The 19,988-nt window shown below is 36.8% G+C and overlaps 1 protein-coding gene across 6 annotated transcripts in view; it reads right to left on the reverse strand.

Moving 5' to 3' along the window:
* DGKB (diacylglycerol kinase beta) overlaps positions 1–19,988 on the reverse strand; it is a 331,752-nt gene that overhangs the window by 277,660 nt on the left and 34,104 nt on the right. For 3 of the 6 annotated variants that reach the window (XM_075706285.1, XM_075706283.1, XM_075706288.1), the window contains exons 2-3: positions 19,494–19,570; positions 13,524–13,544 (exon numbers count right to left, since the gene is read on the reverse strand). In XM_075706285.1, coding sequence (XP_075562400.1) covers positions 13,524–13,544; positions 19,494–19,570 — 98 coding nt within the window. The remainder of the gene's footprint in view (positions 1–13,523; positions 13,545–19,493; positions 19,571–19,988) is intronic. The other 3 variants (XM_075706287.1, XM_075706284.1, XM_075706289.1) reach the window with 1 other exon arrangement.

The following is a 19,988-nucleotide window of genomic DNA, read 5'->3' on the forward strand; positions in this document are numbered from 1 at the left end:
GGTGTTTTCCAGTAAGGCCAAGACCTAACTACCCCAGGGAAATGTTTTAACTATGTATCACTGTCCTTACTAGGGACCAACAACACAGATTGCAAAATTTGACTGATCTTGTGCAAGTCATTATTATTAAGAATGTAAACTTGGCAAGAGGGTATCTATGCTGAGCTTCTATTCCAGAACATCTCATTTGAGAAAGAAATTCTGTGAAATCAATAAAACTCTTACCTACTGAACAAAAAAATAGCAGAGACTGAAAAAAAAAATTGCCTCTGCAAGGCTCAAGCTGGGCATAAAATGGAAATAATCAACTTGGACACAGACTAACTATCTTTGTCTCATCATATACTTTCAGCCACTCTCTTCTAATTTGGCAAATCATATACTGTTTCACTCATGCTACAAACTTTATGTTTTCCCTCAATAATAAAGTCACTGACATTTAATTCACTATTTGTAAACTATGAAACCACTATGGCAAAAGAATATGTATCAGCATCCAAGTAAATCGGTCATTAGTTTACACTATATAAATGTATTTTTTATCTACATGCATAACAAATACATTAATCACCAAATCAACTGACTTTAACAACATGAAACTGCTTTGTCAGACTGTTCATTAATGAAATGTGTCTTATCTATTTCACTAAATTACATATAAAGAGGAATAACCAAGTAAAACAGAAAAACAAATTATAATCCCATTTAAGTTAAGGTTTATGGATGGACATATAAAATACCTCTGTATTACATAAAGCTTTTTTATTTACTTTGCCTGTGTATTTTATGTATATACAGCCAAAAATATTCCTTGAGTTTACAGCTATCTAGATTTTTAAACTGCTGCCTGAGCGATATCAGTTCACCAAGCTCGCAGCAATAACTAAATCCCTAGTGCTACATTTTTTCCATTTACAGGCTCAGGATTATGCCTGGATAGAGATGCGGGCTAATAAATAAGGTTAAATTTCTGTGTTTCTTTCCTGCTGAAGACTGTCTTTCTCAAAGATGTTCAAACTTTTCAATATTTTCTAAAGATGGTCAGATTATCATTTACCCCAGTGTCCTCCAAAGCAGGTGTTCCAAACTGCCTTATATTTTCTGGCCAGGAAAGACAACAAAGTAACACATGACTTGGTTGCCACATCCATTTCTTATATTTGATACCCTGACTGCCACTGCTTAAGGTGCTCAGCAAAGGAAAAAAGAAAGTGGGTGGTTGTTCTATAAGGTTGTTCTACAGTCAGATTTCTTCAGCTGGAAGTGCTTTATCCTCTCCTCTCATATGCTCTGTGACCTGTATTCCCCCAGGGAAGCAGCGACATTCATACAACCAGAGCTCAGACACTGCATATCCAAAAGCTTTCAAATGCTGCTGAAAGTTGGTTAGGACTTGAATGGTGACTTGAATACACATCAGAAATGTTCATAATAGCCCAAAATGCAGATGCAAACCCATATGCTGTATTAAACAAATGTGCCACAACAGTCCTGCCTAAAGGAGGTCTTTGCATAGAGCCCTGTGATTAGGTTCTTGCCTGTATGAAAAAAACCCACAAAATCCGTGATTCTAATGCTCCATAGCTGAAAAACATTTTCAAGAGGACCTAACATATTTGATGTAGACTATCCTGTTAGAACTGAGCTCTAACATAATCCAGTCATTTCTGGAAATTTGTTTTTGTAAATGTATATACAGTAAATAACAGAATTGAGCTAGACTATAGCAGGTCTAGTAGTTTAAATTATCCATCTAGCTTTCCAATTAAAAAGGGGTGAGCTTTCAAAAAAGGCTCACTTTAAATGACTTCCAGCGCTTTCTCTATCGTCTCTCACTGAGATATACATAAGCCATTACATAACTGTAGAAAAATTGAATAATTTCTTAAAAGAAATCCTGTGAGGACCACTGTAGAAGACTTATAGGTGTTAAGAGTATTATCACCAAGCAAAGGTTTTAGTACTGAGGATGATTCATTTAGAATACAACACTTAAAGATGCAAAACATTTGCTCAGCTTAATTTAAAATAACTTTCACAGAGGAGAGAACAACACACAATATTATGAGCATTTCTCTATTCTGCAATTGTATAGTATTTTTCTTTTTTCCTCATGGAATTTTACCCTTCATGCTTTGGTAAGTAACTACCCTTCCTCTAATTACTAGCATTTCCCCCCCACCCTAGCAACTTTTCAGAGGAACCACAGAATGTTTTGGTAACCAAAAAGACAAAAAAAGGAAAGCAGGGGACACTAATCTTCCACACTAACATGGATCATGCTCACTCTGCTATGTAAACCACAATATCTTCCTTTTAAATCTCACTGTCGTATCAGAATTTCTCAGATGAAAAGTTCAATAAATTTTGGTATGGTTTGAAAATAATTTATTTCTGTTAATGAATTCACAAGCAGCAATTAAACAGTTCAGATTAATAATATCAGAATAATATATAAGCCATAATGGTGGATGTTGTTTTCTTATGCATGCAGGCTAATTGCTTAATTTTCAACAGTTGCTTAGCTTCCAGAAGCTCCAGTTGAATTCAAATGAACCGGAGAAAGGAGGATTTAGCATTTCAGAAGGCATTTTCCATGACGATTTCCAAGTGAGGGGATGAGAGCGTGAGAGGATGTACCAAACTGACTACAATTAACCTGGCATATGAATTAATTAATTCCATTTCACAAGAGACTATCTGGGCATAGGGAGATTATGAGCACAAGTTTAGGGATCTCAGGAAAATTTTCAACATAACGGGGAGGTATGTAAGGACACGGTTGAAGCAGCCAATAGTTACTCAGAGAAACATGAAAGAACTTTCAAATCATTTGTCTTAAAACTTCTGAGGAGAGAAGGGGAAAAAAAAAAGAATGAAAATCTGTGCTGTTTTAGCTTTGATTCAAACAAAAAAGGTACCAAATGCCTTGCCTGTAGGTCACAGAAATGTAGGTGTTTTCATATTAATCATATATAAATGGATTCCTCTTTTAATGTGTTAAACAACTGATTCACCAAGTTTACTGGAGCTCCTTTTCTTATGCCTTACAAAAATAACTTTTACAAAATAAGACTTTATAAATCTTTATAATCTTCTATATTATTAGGTGATAAAAGTTCATTTGGTAATGAAACTTTTTGACACAAGCCCAGAGAAGTACACATTCAAAAACACCATCGAGTTTCAGCTAATTTAAACCATAACATCCATATAAAATTAATTTTACTACTATTTTTAGAAGCAGTTCTTACTATTATCATTTCCCATTTATAGATTTTATCAACATTTCCAATTACCTGAAATTCAAAACCAAGGTATATATCCACCTTGGAGAAAAGGAAAGGAGAAAGGACAGAAGGCAGAAGCAAAACTGCACAGTTTTAACTTTTAAATTCTTTTTAGCAAATCAAATGCGTCAACCATTAAACATTTTCCAGTTTTTCTCAAAGCAAACATTAAACTGTACTCATTGTGACTCAGTGCAGAGGAAAATTAAAAATAAGCACCTTTTTTACATGATAAATTGTCAGAGACAATCCATAACATTTAATTAACCATCCACAAAATTTCAAAATTAATCCCAGCACTAAACTGCCAAGCAGAATTTAATCCATAAGTATTGTTTTTCTGTAAACTCCCCCTGAACAGATCTGTACAATAAACTGAAAAAGAAGAAACAGACCAAAGTTTATAACGAGTTCTAAATGATTGACTGACCATAGAAAGAAGGTTCTGGATTTGTCCTACTGCATCCAACTACGTAACACAACAGATTTACAGAGAAAGGCATCCTAAAGGGTCTTTTATGCCTTTATTAACTGTGCCCATTCATTAATACACTGTGATAAGGCATGACTTTTACTTCACAACACTGTGCACACTAAGAAATCTCTTACTCTATTTTATAACTGTAAAACCAAGCAGCTAATCCCAGTCTAATCAGAACAATATGGGTCACTCCAGCCTAAAGCTGGACGTCAGTATTTTATCAAGGCCCTTATTCATACCAGGATCTTGAAGGACTCTCAAGTGCTACTAATCCATAAAGCACTTAGACTTGATAAACCCTTTAGGTTTTTTTTACTTTAACTTCCTAAGGTGTCCACAGATGTGTTTCTGAACATGAACAAAAGTGTTACAATCTTCACTGGATTGAAGATTTCATTATTTGCCTCACATGTAAGACAATTAGGGCATACAAACCTGTGTTTTCAGGTTTCACTATACACGTTCACAAAAAAAATGCCAAAACTATAAAAAAGAGACTGTTCACCAAGTACAGTGGAGACCACCATTTCCTTCTGAAAGCACAGAGAAAGTGACAGCTCTTCCCACGTTTTGGAAAAAGAATCTCCTGCTAAATACATCTCTCCAGTGGGGGTTACCTCAGCTGAATTCCCTTCTTTGCCCAGGGAAATTCAAATTCGTATCTCTTTCTCTAGTGAGTATCCAAATATCAGAAAAGAGCTGAAGATTCACTGAGGGCAAAGACATTTCTGTATGTCTATGCCAACAAAATGATTAAATATTTACTTGTAAAATTGTTGCTGAACAGATTACTGAAATAGTCCTTTGAATGAGGAGATGATCTGAATATGCTTAAGAGATCAGGCTAGTCAGGCAGATGTATCAAAATGTTGATTTTGATACTAAGATGTTTCAGCTGTTATGGCAGTCCTTCTGGACACAGGAAAGAATTTAAGGTGCTTTGCTAAATTTTATAGAAAATGGCTGAAACAACTTTTGTATTTCTTTTCTTTCTTAAATTGCCATACCACAGTTGGGTGCTAACTTCACTCAGGGTGGAAGTAACCCATTTTGGATCTAAGTCTATGCTAAAAGAAACAGAACAAATTTATGCATTGCATAACTCTAAATATTCATGTATACATACTACTATATACAGTATTATTTATTAAATGAAACAGCAAACGGCAATTATAGATTGTTCAGAGAGATCATTCAGTGCCTCTGGGACTATAACATGTCATCTCACATCACATATATTTTACAATTCAATTTTGGCAAATACGCAGTAGTTCAAAACACTTAACAGGTTTTTTTTAGTGTTAATGCCATGAACAGATTACATACAAGAAGTTTCACCAGTGCAAATAACTCACTATTACTTTCTTATGTTTAAGAATAGCAGAAGCAGTTTTTATAACAGTGAAACAAGACAGACTAATCTGTCTTATTTCCAAATACTATGAGAACATTCCTGTTGCAATGTCTGACTAAGCAAATATAGACAGATTTGCCCAGATCTGCAGTTTCAGCTGAATTCATCTTGTTAAAGAACCCATACCCAACCAATGTGTTGTGGCGGAAATTTTTCTGAAGCTTATGGCATCCTTCACTTTACAAGCAAGCTACAAATACAATTACGATTTGCTCTGCCAACTCCCTTGCTTTGAAGAGAATTCCTTCCCTCAAATAGCCCTTTAAGAACCAGGATAAAACAGAAATAATTAGGCCAAGAACTATCCTCATAATAATATTCTTGGAAAAAGATAATAAAAACCAGTTACTCAAGGAACCCAATTACAATGTTTTATAGATATTGTAAAATCTAAGAATATAAAACTGAAACAACACTAGCTGTTTGGATATACAAAGTGGCAGCTGCAAAAAGGTAATACCATATAGTACCTATTTTGTCTAAACTAAAAATCTGGAGAGAGAGAGATGATGCCACTTATGGACAGACTGGACTATGTGGGGAGGTAACATCTGAGCCAGGCAGGCACGGGGGAAACAGCAGTGACTACCAATCCTTCTTCCAAACTCGTTGGCACCTCTGTCCCAACTGCATCTCCGCTCTTTAATTCTTTTCCTCCATTCCAGCAGCAGCCAAGGAGGCATCACTGGGTAAGTGATGGGGTGGGGAGAAAGGCTGGAAATGAGCTACAGACACCAGATTTGGACTCTTGAGAGATTTCAACCACATCTAAAGGCAACTGACTTGCAGTAGCTACCAGACACTATTAAGGAAAATGGTGATGGGGCACATGAGGAGGGTTTTTTTTGAGTTATAAGGAGTAATCTGCACTCAGTGGAAGAACTGAGGTAAGATCTAAAAGTAAGTCCCTCCATAGGAAGCATCGTATTTCCCTCTGCCCCAGCTGCTAAAAGCTCTTGGAAAACTCCTTAATGGCTTCGACCAAGCATTCTGAGATCCTTTCCTATTTTTCTATCATAATATGTTTAAAAAGCCAATTCTGTAGAAAATTCTTTAACCCGGCCTTTCATTCTCCTTCTCCACCTCAGGAATCTGATCACTAGTGTATCCTTTTCAACATACCACAGGAAATCCTATGACAGAACAGTAAGCACACATAAAAAGACATATACAAACAAATGACAATCACTGAACTAGGAAAAAATGTTACTAAGGAATCTTGACTGCAGAGCTGAACGTCACCAAGAGATTAAAGTCTTGGCAACTGACAAGGTAAATAAATTACAGTTTTCAGGATACACTACATTTTTCAAGAGAGTTTCCAGGATGACACCGATCACGTAAGAATACTCAACTCTGTAGAAATAGACTTAAAAATATTAAAATTAGTTTGGGATTTTTATAGGTATTAAAAAATATCTCTTCTCAGTTAATAAAGTAGTCTGGAATTTTATTCTTCTGTTACTGCACAGAATACTACAAAACTGACAACAAAGCAACCATTACTTTTTACAGTGCTATCACGACTGTATGCACATTTCTTTGCAGTTACCCATGTATCTCATAGACATGTGATGAGAAGCTTTTTACCTTACTAATACCACTATATATCTTTCTTCTCTTTCTGCTCTACACCAATGGCATAAAGCACAGCTCTTACTTCCCACTCTTCCGTTTCTTTTGAAACACAGATTCCCAGAATATGTGGGACTCCAAGGAAAAAGAAATGGAGGTCCGTCTATGCTCAATATGCTTTAAAAAACCCTCCAATTACTATGACAAGAGTTCTGTTTCTTCTCAAGCACTCACTTATAAATACATTACACTAATTTAATGCTAGTTCATACAGGTTGAGTCTCTAAATTTCAGTAAAAACAGGAATTGAAGGACTGGTTTCCAAGTAGCAGCTATGACCATGCTTGGAAAAACAACGGACAATTTCAGGTGTTCTCTAATTTTCTATCAGACATATATAGACCAATAGTCAACTGAAAATACAGGGAGTGCTCAGCTCTCTGATCTTCTGATTATGGCTACAACAGCCCATGGAGGTGCCTTAAAAACCTGATTCTGTCCAGACAGCAGAATGGCTTCTAACATCTTGTACGCCAGACAAAACAAGGAGGCTGAACTCCTTCTGCACTGCCGCCTTGAAAGATCCATCCTGGCTAACTGAAAGCATAGGATCACCTCTATGAATTCCGGACTCTGCAGAGAACAGAAACCTGCCCTTCAACAACCCAGAGCAAATGCACAATGTTCTGCTCATGCTTCACCACATACTGAATAGGACTGATCTCAGGTGATTGGTTGTATACAACAATGTTGCTTTCTACTTTCTTAAAATTGACTATGTCACAAAATTTCCCACAGTTTATCTGTTTTGTAGTGAAAATCCACATTGGTGGGAGCTGAGGAAATATGCACATGGGACCCATAGGAATCATAAGCAAGAACACACAGGAAACTATAAGGCAACAGTTTGACACACTGTCAGCAATTTTCACTAGCCTCTTACTTCTTACAAGATATGAAGCATTCATACAGCTATGGGATCCCCCACACCAATTAAGCTTTTTTCCCCTGCTGTGGTAAGCAGAACTTAACATCCCTTAAATTATGCATTTCAGGCTGGGGTGTCCCTAACTATGAATGTGATTAAAGGTAAGGTAAACCAGCTGCGGGAATTCATCCCTTGTTCCTCCATCTCACAGAGCAGAACTGATGCATGGGGCACGGAGGGAAGCGGGGAACTAGTGAAAAAAAGGAAAAAACTATACTGTGAGTATGTGAGTTCTTCCTTTCTCCTACTGCAGTTAAGTTGTGCAATTTTACAATTTGCTCTTCTGCTTTACTGATGGTACACAGAAATGTAAGATCAAGAATAATCCAAGTATGCATATTGTGAAGATTTATGCATTTATGTGTATGTTCTGTGCCACCACACACAGAACTCTACATGGCACAGACATCACAACTCTGTATATCCTGATATTGAGAATACACAAAACATGGTTTCTCAGTGAAAAATAGGATATATACAAATAAAGCAAATTTTGCATCCTTTATTGTATTATGAAGAACCCTATTCAAAGGTTTTAACTATGCTATGTAATATTTTAACTCCTACCATATTAAGACATTTGAAGAGAACAAATAATGTAGTCAGAAAAACCTGACAGCTTTTGATTCAGGATCTACCCTAACGCCAAACTGCAGTAGAAGAGGTCTAACTGCCTCCTGTATTTTCCTAGGTGGTGTAAATACAACAACCGGTTCTTCTGGATGACATGTAGAAGGAAGGAAGAGAAGCTGTATTACTCCACTTTCTTTCTCCTCACAAGACACAGAAACACAACTTATTAATAGTCTCTCAACAAAAGAGTTGCCATTGTGGATGGGTCAGAGCAGGGAGGGGTAGAATAATAACTCCTTTTATTCCTCCCCACCACATTGGTCACATAAATGGGAACAAGGCATGATCTAGTGTTTGGAATTAATCTCCACCCATAAATTCTTTTAAAATACCACATTTTCTTTGGTCTTTTTCCTCTTTTAAATTTGTACAAAATATTTCAACATAAGCCACTGTTTTTGTCATCCTGAAAAACAGAAGGGGGGGAGGGGCAGAAAAAGATAAATCATTCATTCCAGCAGACTTCCATGAAATATGGTTTTCACTTATTAAAGAGAACATTTCAGAGATAATGGAAAGAGTTGAAATGTAATTTTCAATTAATTACTTTCTAAATTATGTTGCCTGATCTCCAAATGGTGCCAAAAATGTATAGTAAGCTTTAATCTACTGACAGTAATAGCTCTGCGTTATTTTTGTTTGTGAGTAGGTCCCCTTAATTGATCGTTTCTTTTTAAACAATTTATATTGACCCAATATCTGAAAAATGAGCTGTTGAAAAGGGAGTAGATGTTACAGGGCCTTGAGTCACACATAGTGCTATGACAACAATTGCACACATTAATGTTAGTGCATTAGTGACAATTACATGATTAGCCGTGAAAAGCAATGCTAAAGCATCCCCAGTAGAAGTCCAAGTTTTGAAGATTCATTGATTCTGACAATGTTTCAAAACCTGACTTTTGCCAAAATATGTGGAAAAAAAGCAGAGACCATACAGACAGGGTTAATAAGCTAGAAAACACGAATTACATGAGAATGCATATGTTTTTGGTGTTTAAAATGTATTTCTGATGTTCCTATGGCAGAAATTCAAATTAAATTTGGAATTCCTCATGGAGATTGCCTTTGTACATCAGGATAAAGTTTGGTTGAAATTGAAAGTCCTTAGCACTTTCTGATCTAAGCATTTGATTTAATAGATTTTTTTATGTAATTAATTTTGAAAGTTCTGGTAACCAAGTAAAACTATTTCTTGAACAAAGCAGCATCCAAATTCTCATCTCCTGAGATGAAAGCTTACAGAAAAAAAAAATTAAAAACCCCCACATGCTCTCACAGGCTGCTCCTACCAAATAGTCCATATGGCCAAATAATGTTTGGATGTTACCAATACTACAGACATATATAACTGCCAAAATTTTCCCTTTATGTCTCCTATCAGAAACAATTACCCTGCAATATTTGAAAGCAGCTAGCATGTCTCTTCAAAGAAGTAAACTCAACAAAACATCTGAAAAGGAAATGGGAAGACTCAATTTTTACACAGTAATTTGATTTTTAAGCATAACCTTGTACTACATTCTCATGTCATTAAAATAAATTGATGCTAATTACTAAAATAAATCTAGAATGTATTCACCAACCACTGCAGTCTCATCCCAGTCCTATATCCGGGTAAGAAAAAATAAAACTTTACTACCAGCAGGTTTTCTTTAGTACGTGATTATATGTGTGTAAGTACGTATATCCATATGTACTACACACATAAATACATATATTTAATACATAAATTTACTAAATATGCTAAATTTACTATACAAAGGTGGGGTTTTTTTTAAGAAGAAAGAGCACTAAGGCATATACTTTTAGAAGAATCTTGTAGCAGATTATCACCCAGGGTCTATTTTACGTGTATTACCAATAAAGAATGTTAGAAGAAATACACCTAAATTATTAACATACTAAACAAAGTGAGGAGAAGATAGCTTGCATTCTGTCCCAGCAGAACTGGTCATCTGAAAATTACAGTTAGTACAGAAGTTAGGAAAAATGGGATAGGTGGCATGCAAAATGAATGAATGAATGAATCCCTGATTTCTGAAAAATCCTTGTGTCTGACCAGGTAATATAAACACCTGTAGAATTGGTGTTTTTTCGCAGAGTCCAAATACCTCTCCCCCGCTATGTCTTTCATAGCATTAATTCAAACATGTAGTGATCAAATGAAGGCACAGGGTAATTCAATTAAAATGACAGTAATTTAAAAACACAAAAATACTTTTCCATTGATGTTAAATTCATCTTAGTAGTTAAATCTTATGAAATTTATCACCAAGGACTAGCAGAATAAATAGTTGTAGCTCTGAATTATGTATAAAAATTGCACCACTGCATGTATACCTGAGCCAAAATGCATCAATTTTAAATATTAGTGGCAATATAAAAATCAAGAAATACACTAAATGTATCCTTTCTGAAGGAATTTATTTCTGTGTTTACTTCACTTTATGAAAAGAACAACTTAGCTGATAGTTCAAATTAATATGAAAATATGAGGACGGCATTTTTCATACTTTATAACTCAGTACCATAATTGGTACCATATTTACACTCTGATTTCATGCTGTTAGAGGAGCTGAAATGTTGTCAGAGTAGTCTGTCATTCTTCAAATAAAATATGTTAAAAATAAAACAGACATGAGTGTGATCCTCCACTTTTTTCTTGTTTGTTTTCCTTTAAAAATGGTGTACTTTTAAGCAGCATATTCTTTGAAACAGAATGGTTCCTCTGGCCTGAATATCAAGGCAGCTTAAAATTCTGTATCAACTTCTGTCTAAATACTGATGGTGGTACCCTAATAAACCAAAAACTAAACTCTTTTTCTTGTAAAATACTTTGAAACAGTATCTAGTGCACATCAGAACTGGAAAACAGTCCCCTTGAGTTAGCCATTTAACAAACTATGAGAATTAAACAGGTAACGTAAATGAAAACAGTACGAGGCTCACAAAGCTTAAACGTAAGATACTGTGCAATGCAAAAAAGTAGGGAAAAAAAGATTAAAACGGGATCTTAAGGCAGAGAGGGGATTATCAAAAGGGAAGGAAGATACCAAGGAGGGAGAGGTGTTAGCACAGACTGAGGAAAGGAGACAGAGGGACCATTGAAGATCATAAAAAATGTTCAGAACCAAACAGTTTTGCAGCAGAAATTGACTATCCGAAACATTTTACACCTCAGTGCCTTCAACGCTTTCCACAGAAAGCAGGCTCACAGCCAGACCGCCAGCATCTCTGCCTGGCAGGCTTCCCAACTCTCTAGGTATCCAGGAAGTTGTTTTGCTAGAAATTCTGCCTACAGAGCCAGAAAAGCATTGAGTGCCCAGTGTCTAAGGGTAGACTTTTCTGCTAGTGATACTCGGAAGTTGCTACATTTTTCTCTTTTGTAGCTACAAGGATACAACATCCTTTCTTAGTCCTGAGTTTCTTACATGCAAGGGACAGGCTTCTCCTACGTAATAGATATCCTATAATTCTCCACATCCTACTAACCCTTCTGTAAATTAGTTCCAGTTTGAGTTCACTTTGTCCCATCATTTGGTCAAAAGCAGAAAGATGCGGTTTCTGCAGTACCTTTTTATAGAAAATTAAATCTTCCTTATCTGTAGTAGAAATACTTCACTTTATATGTCATAACAAGGCAAGGTCTTTACAGTAAATTAGTATCCGCTGTCAGATCAAAGAATGTAGCTGAGGGAAACAGCACAAAAATCCTTCTTTCAATCCATATTTCTGTGGGCTTGAAATTTTAACTACTTTTCCACTTATGTCAATTGGCCTAAGACGTTACTTTTTCTTACAAGTCTTGTTTTGTTCTCAGACCACCATGGCCACAGGAATACTATTACACTGTCTCAGTCTCTTCTTCATGGCCAAACCATAATGATGCTTTGCAATCATCTTGTGATCAACTACCACACTCAGCTCTTTATCTAACAATGCCACTAGTCCCCGGGTACACCACGCTGTACTCTGCACTAGTGCATTTCACTCCATTTCCATTTACTATAGTCCATAATGTCATCAAGCTTTTCCAATAGAATATTCAGATTTTTCTCCATTTTATCAACAATTCCCAAATTTGGTTTAGTGAGTTGATTCTATTAGCATTCATCTACTTCTTTTGACAAAGTTATTAGCAAAAATACTAATGAGATTAGTCTCAAGACTGGTCCTAGACACACTGCTTTAACCTGAATACCTTCTCTTTCGGGATCCATTACAGTCACTCCGTTGGCTTACTAAAAAAGTAATGTTGGTCACCTGAAGAAAAGTGAGCCCTTTTGTGAACGGGGAGTACTGCTCTCAGTAATACACCTTCAAAAGCTCAACCAGCCTTTGACCCCAGAAAGCGAGGGGTTCCTACAAAACTAATCCTTTCAGTCCCTTGACTTTTTCATTTTTTCTCATATTCTGGCTGCCTCTTCCCAGAGCAGTAGAGCAGGGGCTTTTTAACACCTCTGTGCTGCAAAGGAATAATAACTAGGTCATTTAAAAAACTAGTTCATTTGATTAGTCCTTCTTCCTAGGGTTGGGTTGTTTTTTTTTTTTTCATTGTATTTTTATACCTGGTTTTAGGCTACTGAAGCTTCTCAGGGGTAGAGTCTTGGGTTGATGATCAGCTCTTTAACCATTTATCTGGCAATTGCTGCAGTCACAATCGCTTAAAGCACACTATAAGCCTTATTCAAATTATAAAATCTGCAATTTTAAGCCTACTACATATAAATAGTATTACATGGTTATAGAAACAGTATTTAATATTTTTATCTGGGATGTGTTATTGTCATTTCAGAATAATACAAACCATTATAAGATCTCACTAGTAAGCAGAAATTTCTGTGACAAGTATGGAACAAGTTAATTACTTGCTCTTAACTTATTTTTCATATTTGTCCCAATTAATGCTACCAAAATTATGTACTGTGATTGACAAAAATGAAATTCACCTAGTAAAAAAGTCTGCCAGCAGAAAATCAGTGCTTTTTGCTCTCAGCTTTAAGTATTTGTCTATTATATGACAGAATAGCCACATGCAGCATTTATTAATAAGTGACATCTCAATGGAAGCCTACAAAATAAAAGATACTGCTCCTATGCATAACAAAAGGAAAAAAAAATCAAATTAAGATTACTTACTTGATTAAGTATATCTTGTTTCTGTAATGCATGCAAGGAAAGAAAGAACATACATACATTAGTGCAGTGTTGTAACACTCAGGCTCTGTTTTTATAGTAGAACTATTTTTGTTGAAAGGTTAGTGATGTAGATGAACAGGTTTAAGACATTAGTTAGAATACCCCATTTTCTTGCATTAGCACATATGTCAAGAAAATGGTTCAAGTCAGCATTCTAGTCTTGATTAGCGAGTGCAAGCAATTTATTTTTAACCATGCAATGACAGCTAACCAATGGAAAAAAAAAAGTAAATACAATGTTTGTCTTTCATCCCTGTGTACTTTAAAAAACCATAAAAGACTACTTGTTGCCAAGAATAGTTGTTAATGAAACAACTTAATCAGAAGTGAATGCAATAAATTCTATAAATACATTAACAACAGAAGGAGAGCTAAGGAGAATCTCCATCCTTTATTGGATGAGGGGGGAAACACAGTGACAAAGGATGAGGATAAGGATGAGGTACTTAATGCCTTCTTTGACTCAGTCTTTAATAACAAGACCAATTGTTCCCAGGGTACCAAGCCCCCTGAGCTGGAAGACAGGGACGGGGAACAGAATGAAGCCCCCATAATCCAACGGAAAACAGTTAGCAACCTGCTACACCGCTTAGACACACGCAACTCTATGGGGCCAGATGGGATCCACCCAAGGGTACTGAGGGACCTGGCAGAAGTGCTCACCAAGCCACTTTCAATTATTTGTCAGCAGTCCTGGCTAACCAGGGAGGTCCCAGTTGACTGGAGGTTAGCAAATGTGATACCCATCTACAAGAGAGGTTGGAAGGAGGGTCCAGGGAACTACGGGCCTGTCAGTCTAACCTCGGTACCAGGGAAGGTTGTGGAGCAGATCATCCCGAGTTCCTTCCCACAGCACATACAGGACAACCAGGCGATCAGGCCCAGTCAGCACGGGTTTATGAAAGGCAGGTCCTGCTTGTCTAACCTGATCTCCTTCTGCAACAAGGTGACCCACTTAGGGGATGAGGGAAAGGCTGTGGATTTTGTTTACCTGGACTTTAGTAAAGCCTTTGACACTGCACTCTCCTGAAGAAACTGGCTGCTCATGGCTTGGACGGGCATACTCTTCATTGGGTGAAAAAATGGCTGGATGGCTGGGCCCAAAGAATTGCGGTGAATGAAGTTAAATCCAGCTGGCAGCCAGTCACAAGTGATGTTCCCTAGGGCTCAGTATTGGGGCCAGTTCTGTTTAATATCTTTATCAATGATCCGGACAAGGGGATTGAGTAAGTTTACAGATGACACAAAGTTCGGTGGGAGTGTTGATCTGCTCAAGGGTAGGAAGGCTCTACAAAGGGATCTAGACAAGCTGGATCAATAGGCCAAGGCCTATTGTATGAGGTTCAACAAGGCCAAGTGCCGGGTCCTGCACTTTGGCCACAACAACTCTGTGCAATGCTACAGGCTTGGGGAAGAGTGGCTGGAAAGCTGCCTGATGGAAAAGGATTAGGGGTGTTGGTCGGCAGCCAGCTGAACATGAGCTGGCAGTGTGCCCAGGTGGCCAAGAAGGCCAACAGTATCCTGGCTTGTGTCAGGAATAGCGTGGCCAGCAGGAGCAGGGAAGTGATCGTCCCTTTGCACTCGGCACTGGCAAGACCTCACCTTAAATACTGTGTTCAGTTTTGGGCCCCTCACTACAAGAAAGACATTGAGGTGTTGGAGTTTGTCCAAAGATGGGCAACAAAGCTGGTGAAGGGTCTGGAGCACAAGTCTTACAGGAGTGGCTAAAGGAACTGGGGTTGATTAGTCTGGAGGAAAGGCTGAGGGGAGATGTTATCATTCTCTACAACTACCTGAAAGGAGGGTGTAGTGAGGTGGGTGTCAGCCAAGTAACAAGTGATAGGACAAGAGGAAATGGTCTCAAGTTGTGACGGGGAAGTTTAGATCGAGCATTAGGAAAAATTTCTGTACCAAAAGGGTTATGAAGCATTGAAACAAGCTTCCCAAGGGAAGTGGTTGAGTCACCATCCCTGGAGATATTTAAAAGACGTGTAGATGTGGTGCTTAGGGACATGGTTTAGTGGTGGACTTCGCAGTATTAGGTTTATGGTTGGACTCAATGCTCTTAAGGGTCTTTTCCAACCTAAATGATTCTATGATTCTATAAACACTAGCAAGCACTATCACAAAAGTCATCATTATATGCTGCTTTAGTTTCTAATAATTTTTACCCCTTTTAATAAAGGTGCCATATTAATTTTCTACCTTAATCACAAACTGCTATCACTACTTCCCACTAAGAGGTACTACCTTAAAATCATAAACACAGTTGTATTCTCTGCATAAATTACACCGATTGTGCCAGACTTGTGCTAAACTGGAGTTACCAGACATATCTTTGGTAAGTTCACAGAGTTAAGTTAGAAAAACCTTAAAACCTCTGGAAATCAGAAGGACCCTGGAGAAAGCTTCTTAGAGGTATCTGTACTACTTCCAAAAATGCAAAAATTCTTTGGAGTAGGCAGATGATTGCAGCCTGACTGCAAACATTCTGCCAAACTGGGGCTTCACCTCTCTGGGCAGATCAGATCATGGAATGTGCCTTGTGTCATGCACTCGTTGTCATAACCTTTGTGGAAATTTTTGTTTTCCTGGTCTTTCTGCATATGCACATTTATTCTTTTCATCCACATCCGAACTGTGGAACTCTGGAGCACTGCCCTGATCCACGTGCAGACACAAGCTGCACCCTGACTGTTTGTCTGGCTGAGACCCCTCCACGCACCCTCCACCCTCACTCTTCACGCACTCATTAACCCTAAGAGCTCTAGATGGTAAGTAGGTAAGCAGGTAAACAAGAAAATTATGATGATGCACTCTAACAGATCCCTCAAAAAGGATGATGACAGTGGGACTACAAGCACACATTGATGTGTACTTACTGCCCATCTGGATACAGTCTTTAGCTCCATATGCTTTCCTAATTTTTGCTAGCCTATTCAGTGTTCCCCTCAAAATGAAATGGCTTAAGTTAATTAATTTAGATAAATCTCAAATGACGGAAGACTATTTATAATCACAGCTTTCCAGGAAGCTGATCTTAACCTACCTGTGTCTTACATCAGGTATAAAATCTAGTCTTAATTACATATTTGACATTGACTTATAGAAGAAGGTGGAAGGGCAGAGGTTCAGTAGCATTTGTAGAAATTTTAGTCACCTCCCCTCTACTGAAAGCAGAGAGTAAAAGCTCCATAAATTAACTCCCCATACTGGATGACCTTCTGATAAATAGATACATCATTTCCACTAAGCCCAAAAACCATTCACTCGACAAGGTATTAAGATAATGGAAAAACAAACCAGATGGCTTCAGGTAACAAGCTTCAAATACCAATAGCTTTTATTTTGCTATTTGTGTCCCATTAAATCAGCTTGTGATAAAAAACTGCAACACAGAAGCAATGGAGTAGAATAAATTCCTGAACCTTTTAAGTAGGGAGAAGCTTGAAAGAGCAAGTTCTTAAGGCTTTTTCTTAAGTACATAAATATATCATACTGCTAAATCTGCCATAACTTTATGCTCCATGTTTATTGGTAAAAAACTGGTACGACCTTTAGAATATTGAAAGGATTTGAAAAATACTTGGAGTGCCTATGAGATAATGATCTAGGAAATAAAGAGCCAAAATGGAAACATAATGATATCCTCTACAAAACACAACAACAGAACAGAAATGCTGTCTATAATATGTGGAAGTAAAAACCTGCACTATGACTGACTTCAGCTGGATCAGTCAATTTTTGTCATCTCATTTACAGATCATAATTAATTACTTAAATAGTACACCCAAGTCATGGAGTCCTAATCCGACCAGATACAATCAACTTGAAAATCATTCTGTAAAGAGTTTATCCAAGTAGCAGGTTGAATGCATGCCAAAAATACAGACACACCTGTGCAAAGGCAGTTCCATCTGACTTGGAATAGTCACTCAACTGCAGAGGAAATTTCAGCCACTTGGCTTCCGGTTCACCAGCTTACAGCATGAAACCTGAGCTAATAAATCCTACTAGATCCAAAAGTAGCTTTGCTGCTGGCTGTGTTTTCCGTATGTTGCACTCCCTGAAGTTTAGGTGCTAAACAGCAAAGTGCAAAAGCTGTCAGGTTTAGCCTGCATCCAGCATTGACCCAGTAGTAGTGAATAGCTTGATCCCTGCTGAAGACACTGAAGCCACCACAGGGTGTCTGACTTGCACTCCCTCCTTCCTTCCGTCCTCCCATCCTGCTCACTGGCTTGGGTGCTGGGCTGCTCTATAATCCCTGGATGTTGCAGTACATTGGTACGATTCTACAAACAAATCGCTGTGAAATGAAGAACTCTGGGAAACACCATACAGAGTCAGACTCAGCTCAGGATCAGCTGTGTTTATTAATTCCAGCTTTGCACAAATTCTGCCAATTCACCTGGCTTCAGTCAGAGCAGTTGTCCCAGGTGTCCATACTGATCACTTTTTGCCATGACTCATCCTCCACATACCCCCAAATTGGAAGAATGACTTTGTTAAAAGAGTAATCTCACAACTTTAAATACTGATTTGCCTATACATCAACACTGATAATTTGATAATGTGTTACCTACATGGTGACATGTTATTTAAATATGCATAAAATACAGAATTGCGTATATAAAAAATAATTACTTTGTGCTTTAAAAGGTTACACTTCACAAAATTGAAACTACTGTATGATGACTGAAAAGTGCGGAATTTCTAGAAAAAATATGAATAAATCAAGACCATTTTATCTCATCCACTATGAGCACAAATAAAACTGCAAAAGTAAAAAAAAAAAAAAAGAGCAAGCACTGAGTTTGTAAATCAACAGTTCATACTTTTCTAAGAAAAACAGAAGTGTGTACTTTCTAACAGGAATCAATGAAGGGAGGTCCTACAGCCTCCATTACATTGGAGAATAAATTAGATGATCACAGCATTCCAATCTTTTTATAGTCTATTATTCTAATTAAATAAAATAATGGAGATTTAAGATGATGATTTAAGAGATCAACTCATATTGTTTTACTGAACTATGAAATATTTTCCTCAGAAACTAACTAAAATGACCAACATTATGCTTTGCAAAGTTCAAAGTGTCAAAGAATTTTTCAATACTTAATGAGTTATAACTACCTTATTTGACAATAATTCCTGTCTTTTACATCCTGAAATATAAGATCAACTAATTTTCACAACAGTTAGCACATTTTTCTACTCTGAACTCCACATAATGCAAGCATAGTTAGAAACAATACTACTGGAAACATTACTGAAACAGGTTTTTATTTAGCTACATTTTGAATCACACTATTAGGATGTGCTAAGCAGATACAAATTGCAATTGAGGATAACAAAAGAAAACAATGTGGCTTCTTCTACCAGCCAAAACAGAATATTTTGTCTAGCAGTGATCTATAGTGACAATGCACACATACACACACTTTTTTTTTCAGCTGAATTCTTTGTTTCATAACATCAGAAAAAAATTCCCCTTTAATAATGAGGATCTCACTACCAGAAACAACATAAGAGAAACAGAATTTAAAAAGAAATCTTAACTGAACAGATTTTACTTTTCTATTTTTTGAAATGATGCTTAACTTTTCCAATCTTTGAAAAGAATTGTGAAGCATCTTAACCTTACCATAAGTTTGGGTTTTTTTGGTGTCTGTTTAAGTCTTAGAAAAGAAAATGTGATTTTATCTAAATTATTAAGCAGGTCTGTCTAATGTGATATTTATAAACTTTTAGTTTTTAAAAATATTCATATTTTTGTTTTCCAAACAGTTTCAAATACCCCAAACAGCTGATTTACAAATAATCTTCTACTTCAAATGCTCAGATTTGCTACAACATTTGTAAATATTTTTCTCCATAATTTCTGACCATTGAAGAAAGAAGAAGAATTACCCCTTCAGGATTGTATTTTGCTAACACACCACTGCCATGGAACTCTTCTAAGACATCCTTAATTTTCTTGGTGGAATCTGGATGAAGAATAAAGAGAGAGAAAATGAAAATACAGAAAACTGATTTACATAATAGGAACTGTAATTAAAGAAATAACAATCAAACTGCTAATAGCTTTTCTCAATGCACATTAGTAATTTTCTCTAGCTGTATGAGAGCTGTGGACACAAACAAAATGAGAACACACTGTACCCTCTCACCAAATACTGTAAAAATCAGCAAGTAAACACAAAATGCTCAGAAATACTCAGATTCACTTAGAATACATCATGCACACAACCATCTTTTAAATATCTCAGCAATACAACAAAAATAATTGTAACTCAATTTTTTCTTTAAAATGCAGTAGAGTGCATAACGGCCACAACACTGAAGTAAACCATGAACTAGTAACGAGTAGCAGATGCATTACAGAAGAAAACAGGTAAACTTAAT

Source organism: Pelecanus crispus, chromosome 2 (genome assembly GCF_030463565.1).
Source record: "Pelecanus crispus isolate bPelCri1 chromosome 2, bPelCri1.pri, whole genome shotgun sequence".
Taxonomy (NCBI): Eukaryota; Metazoa; Chordata; class Aves; order Pelecaniformes; family Pelecanidae; genus Pelecanus; species Pelecanus crispus.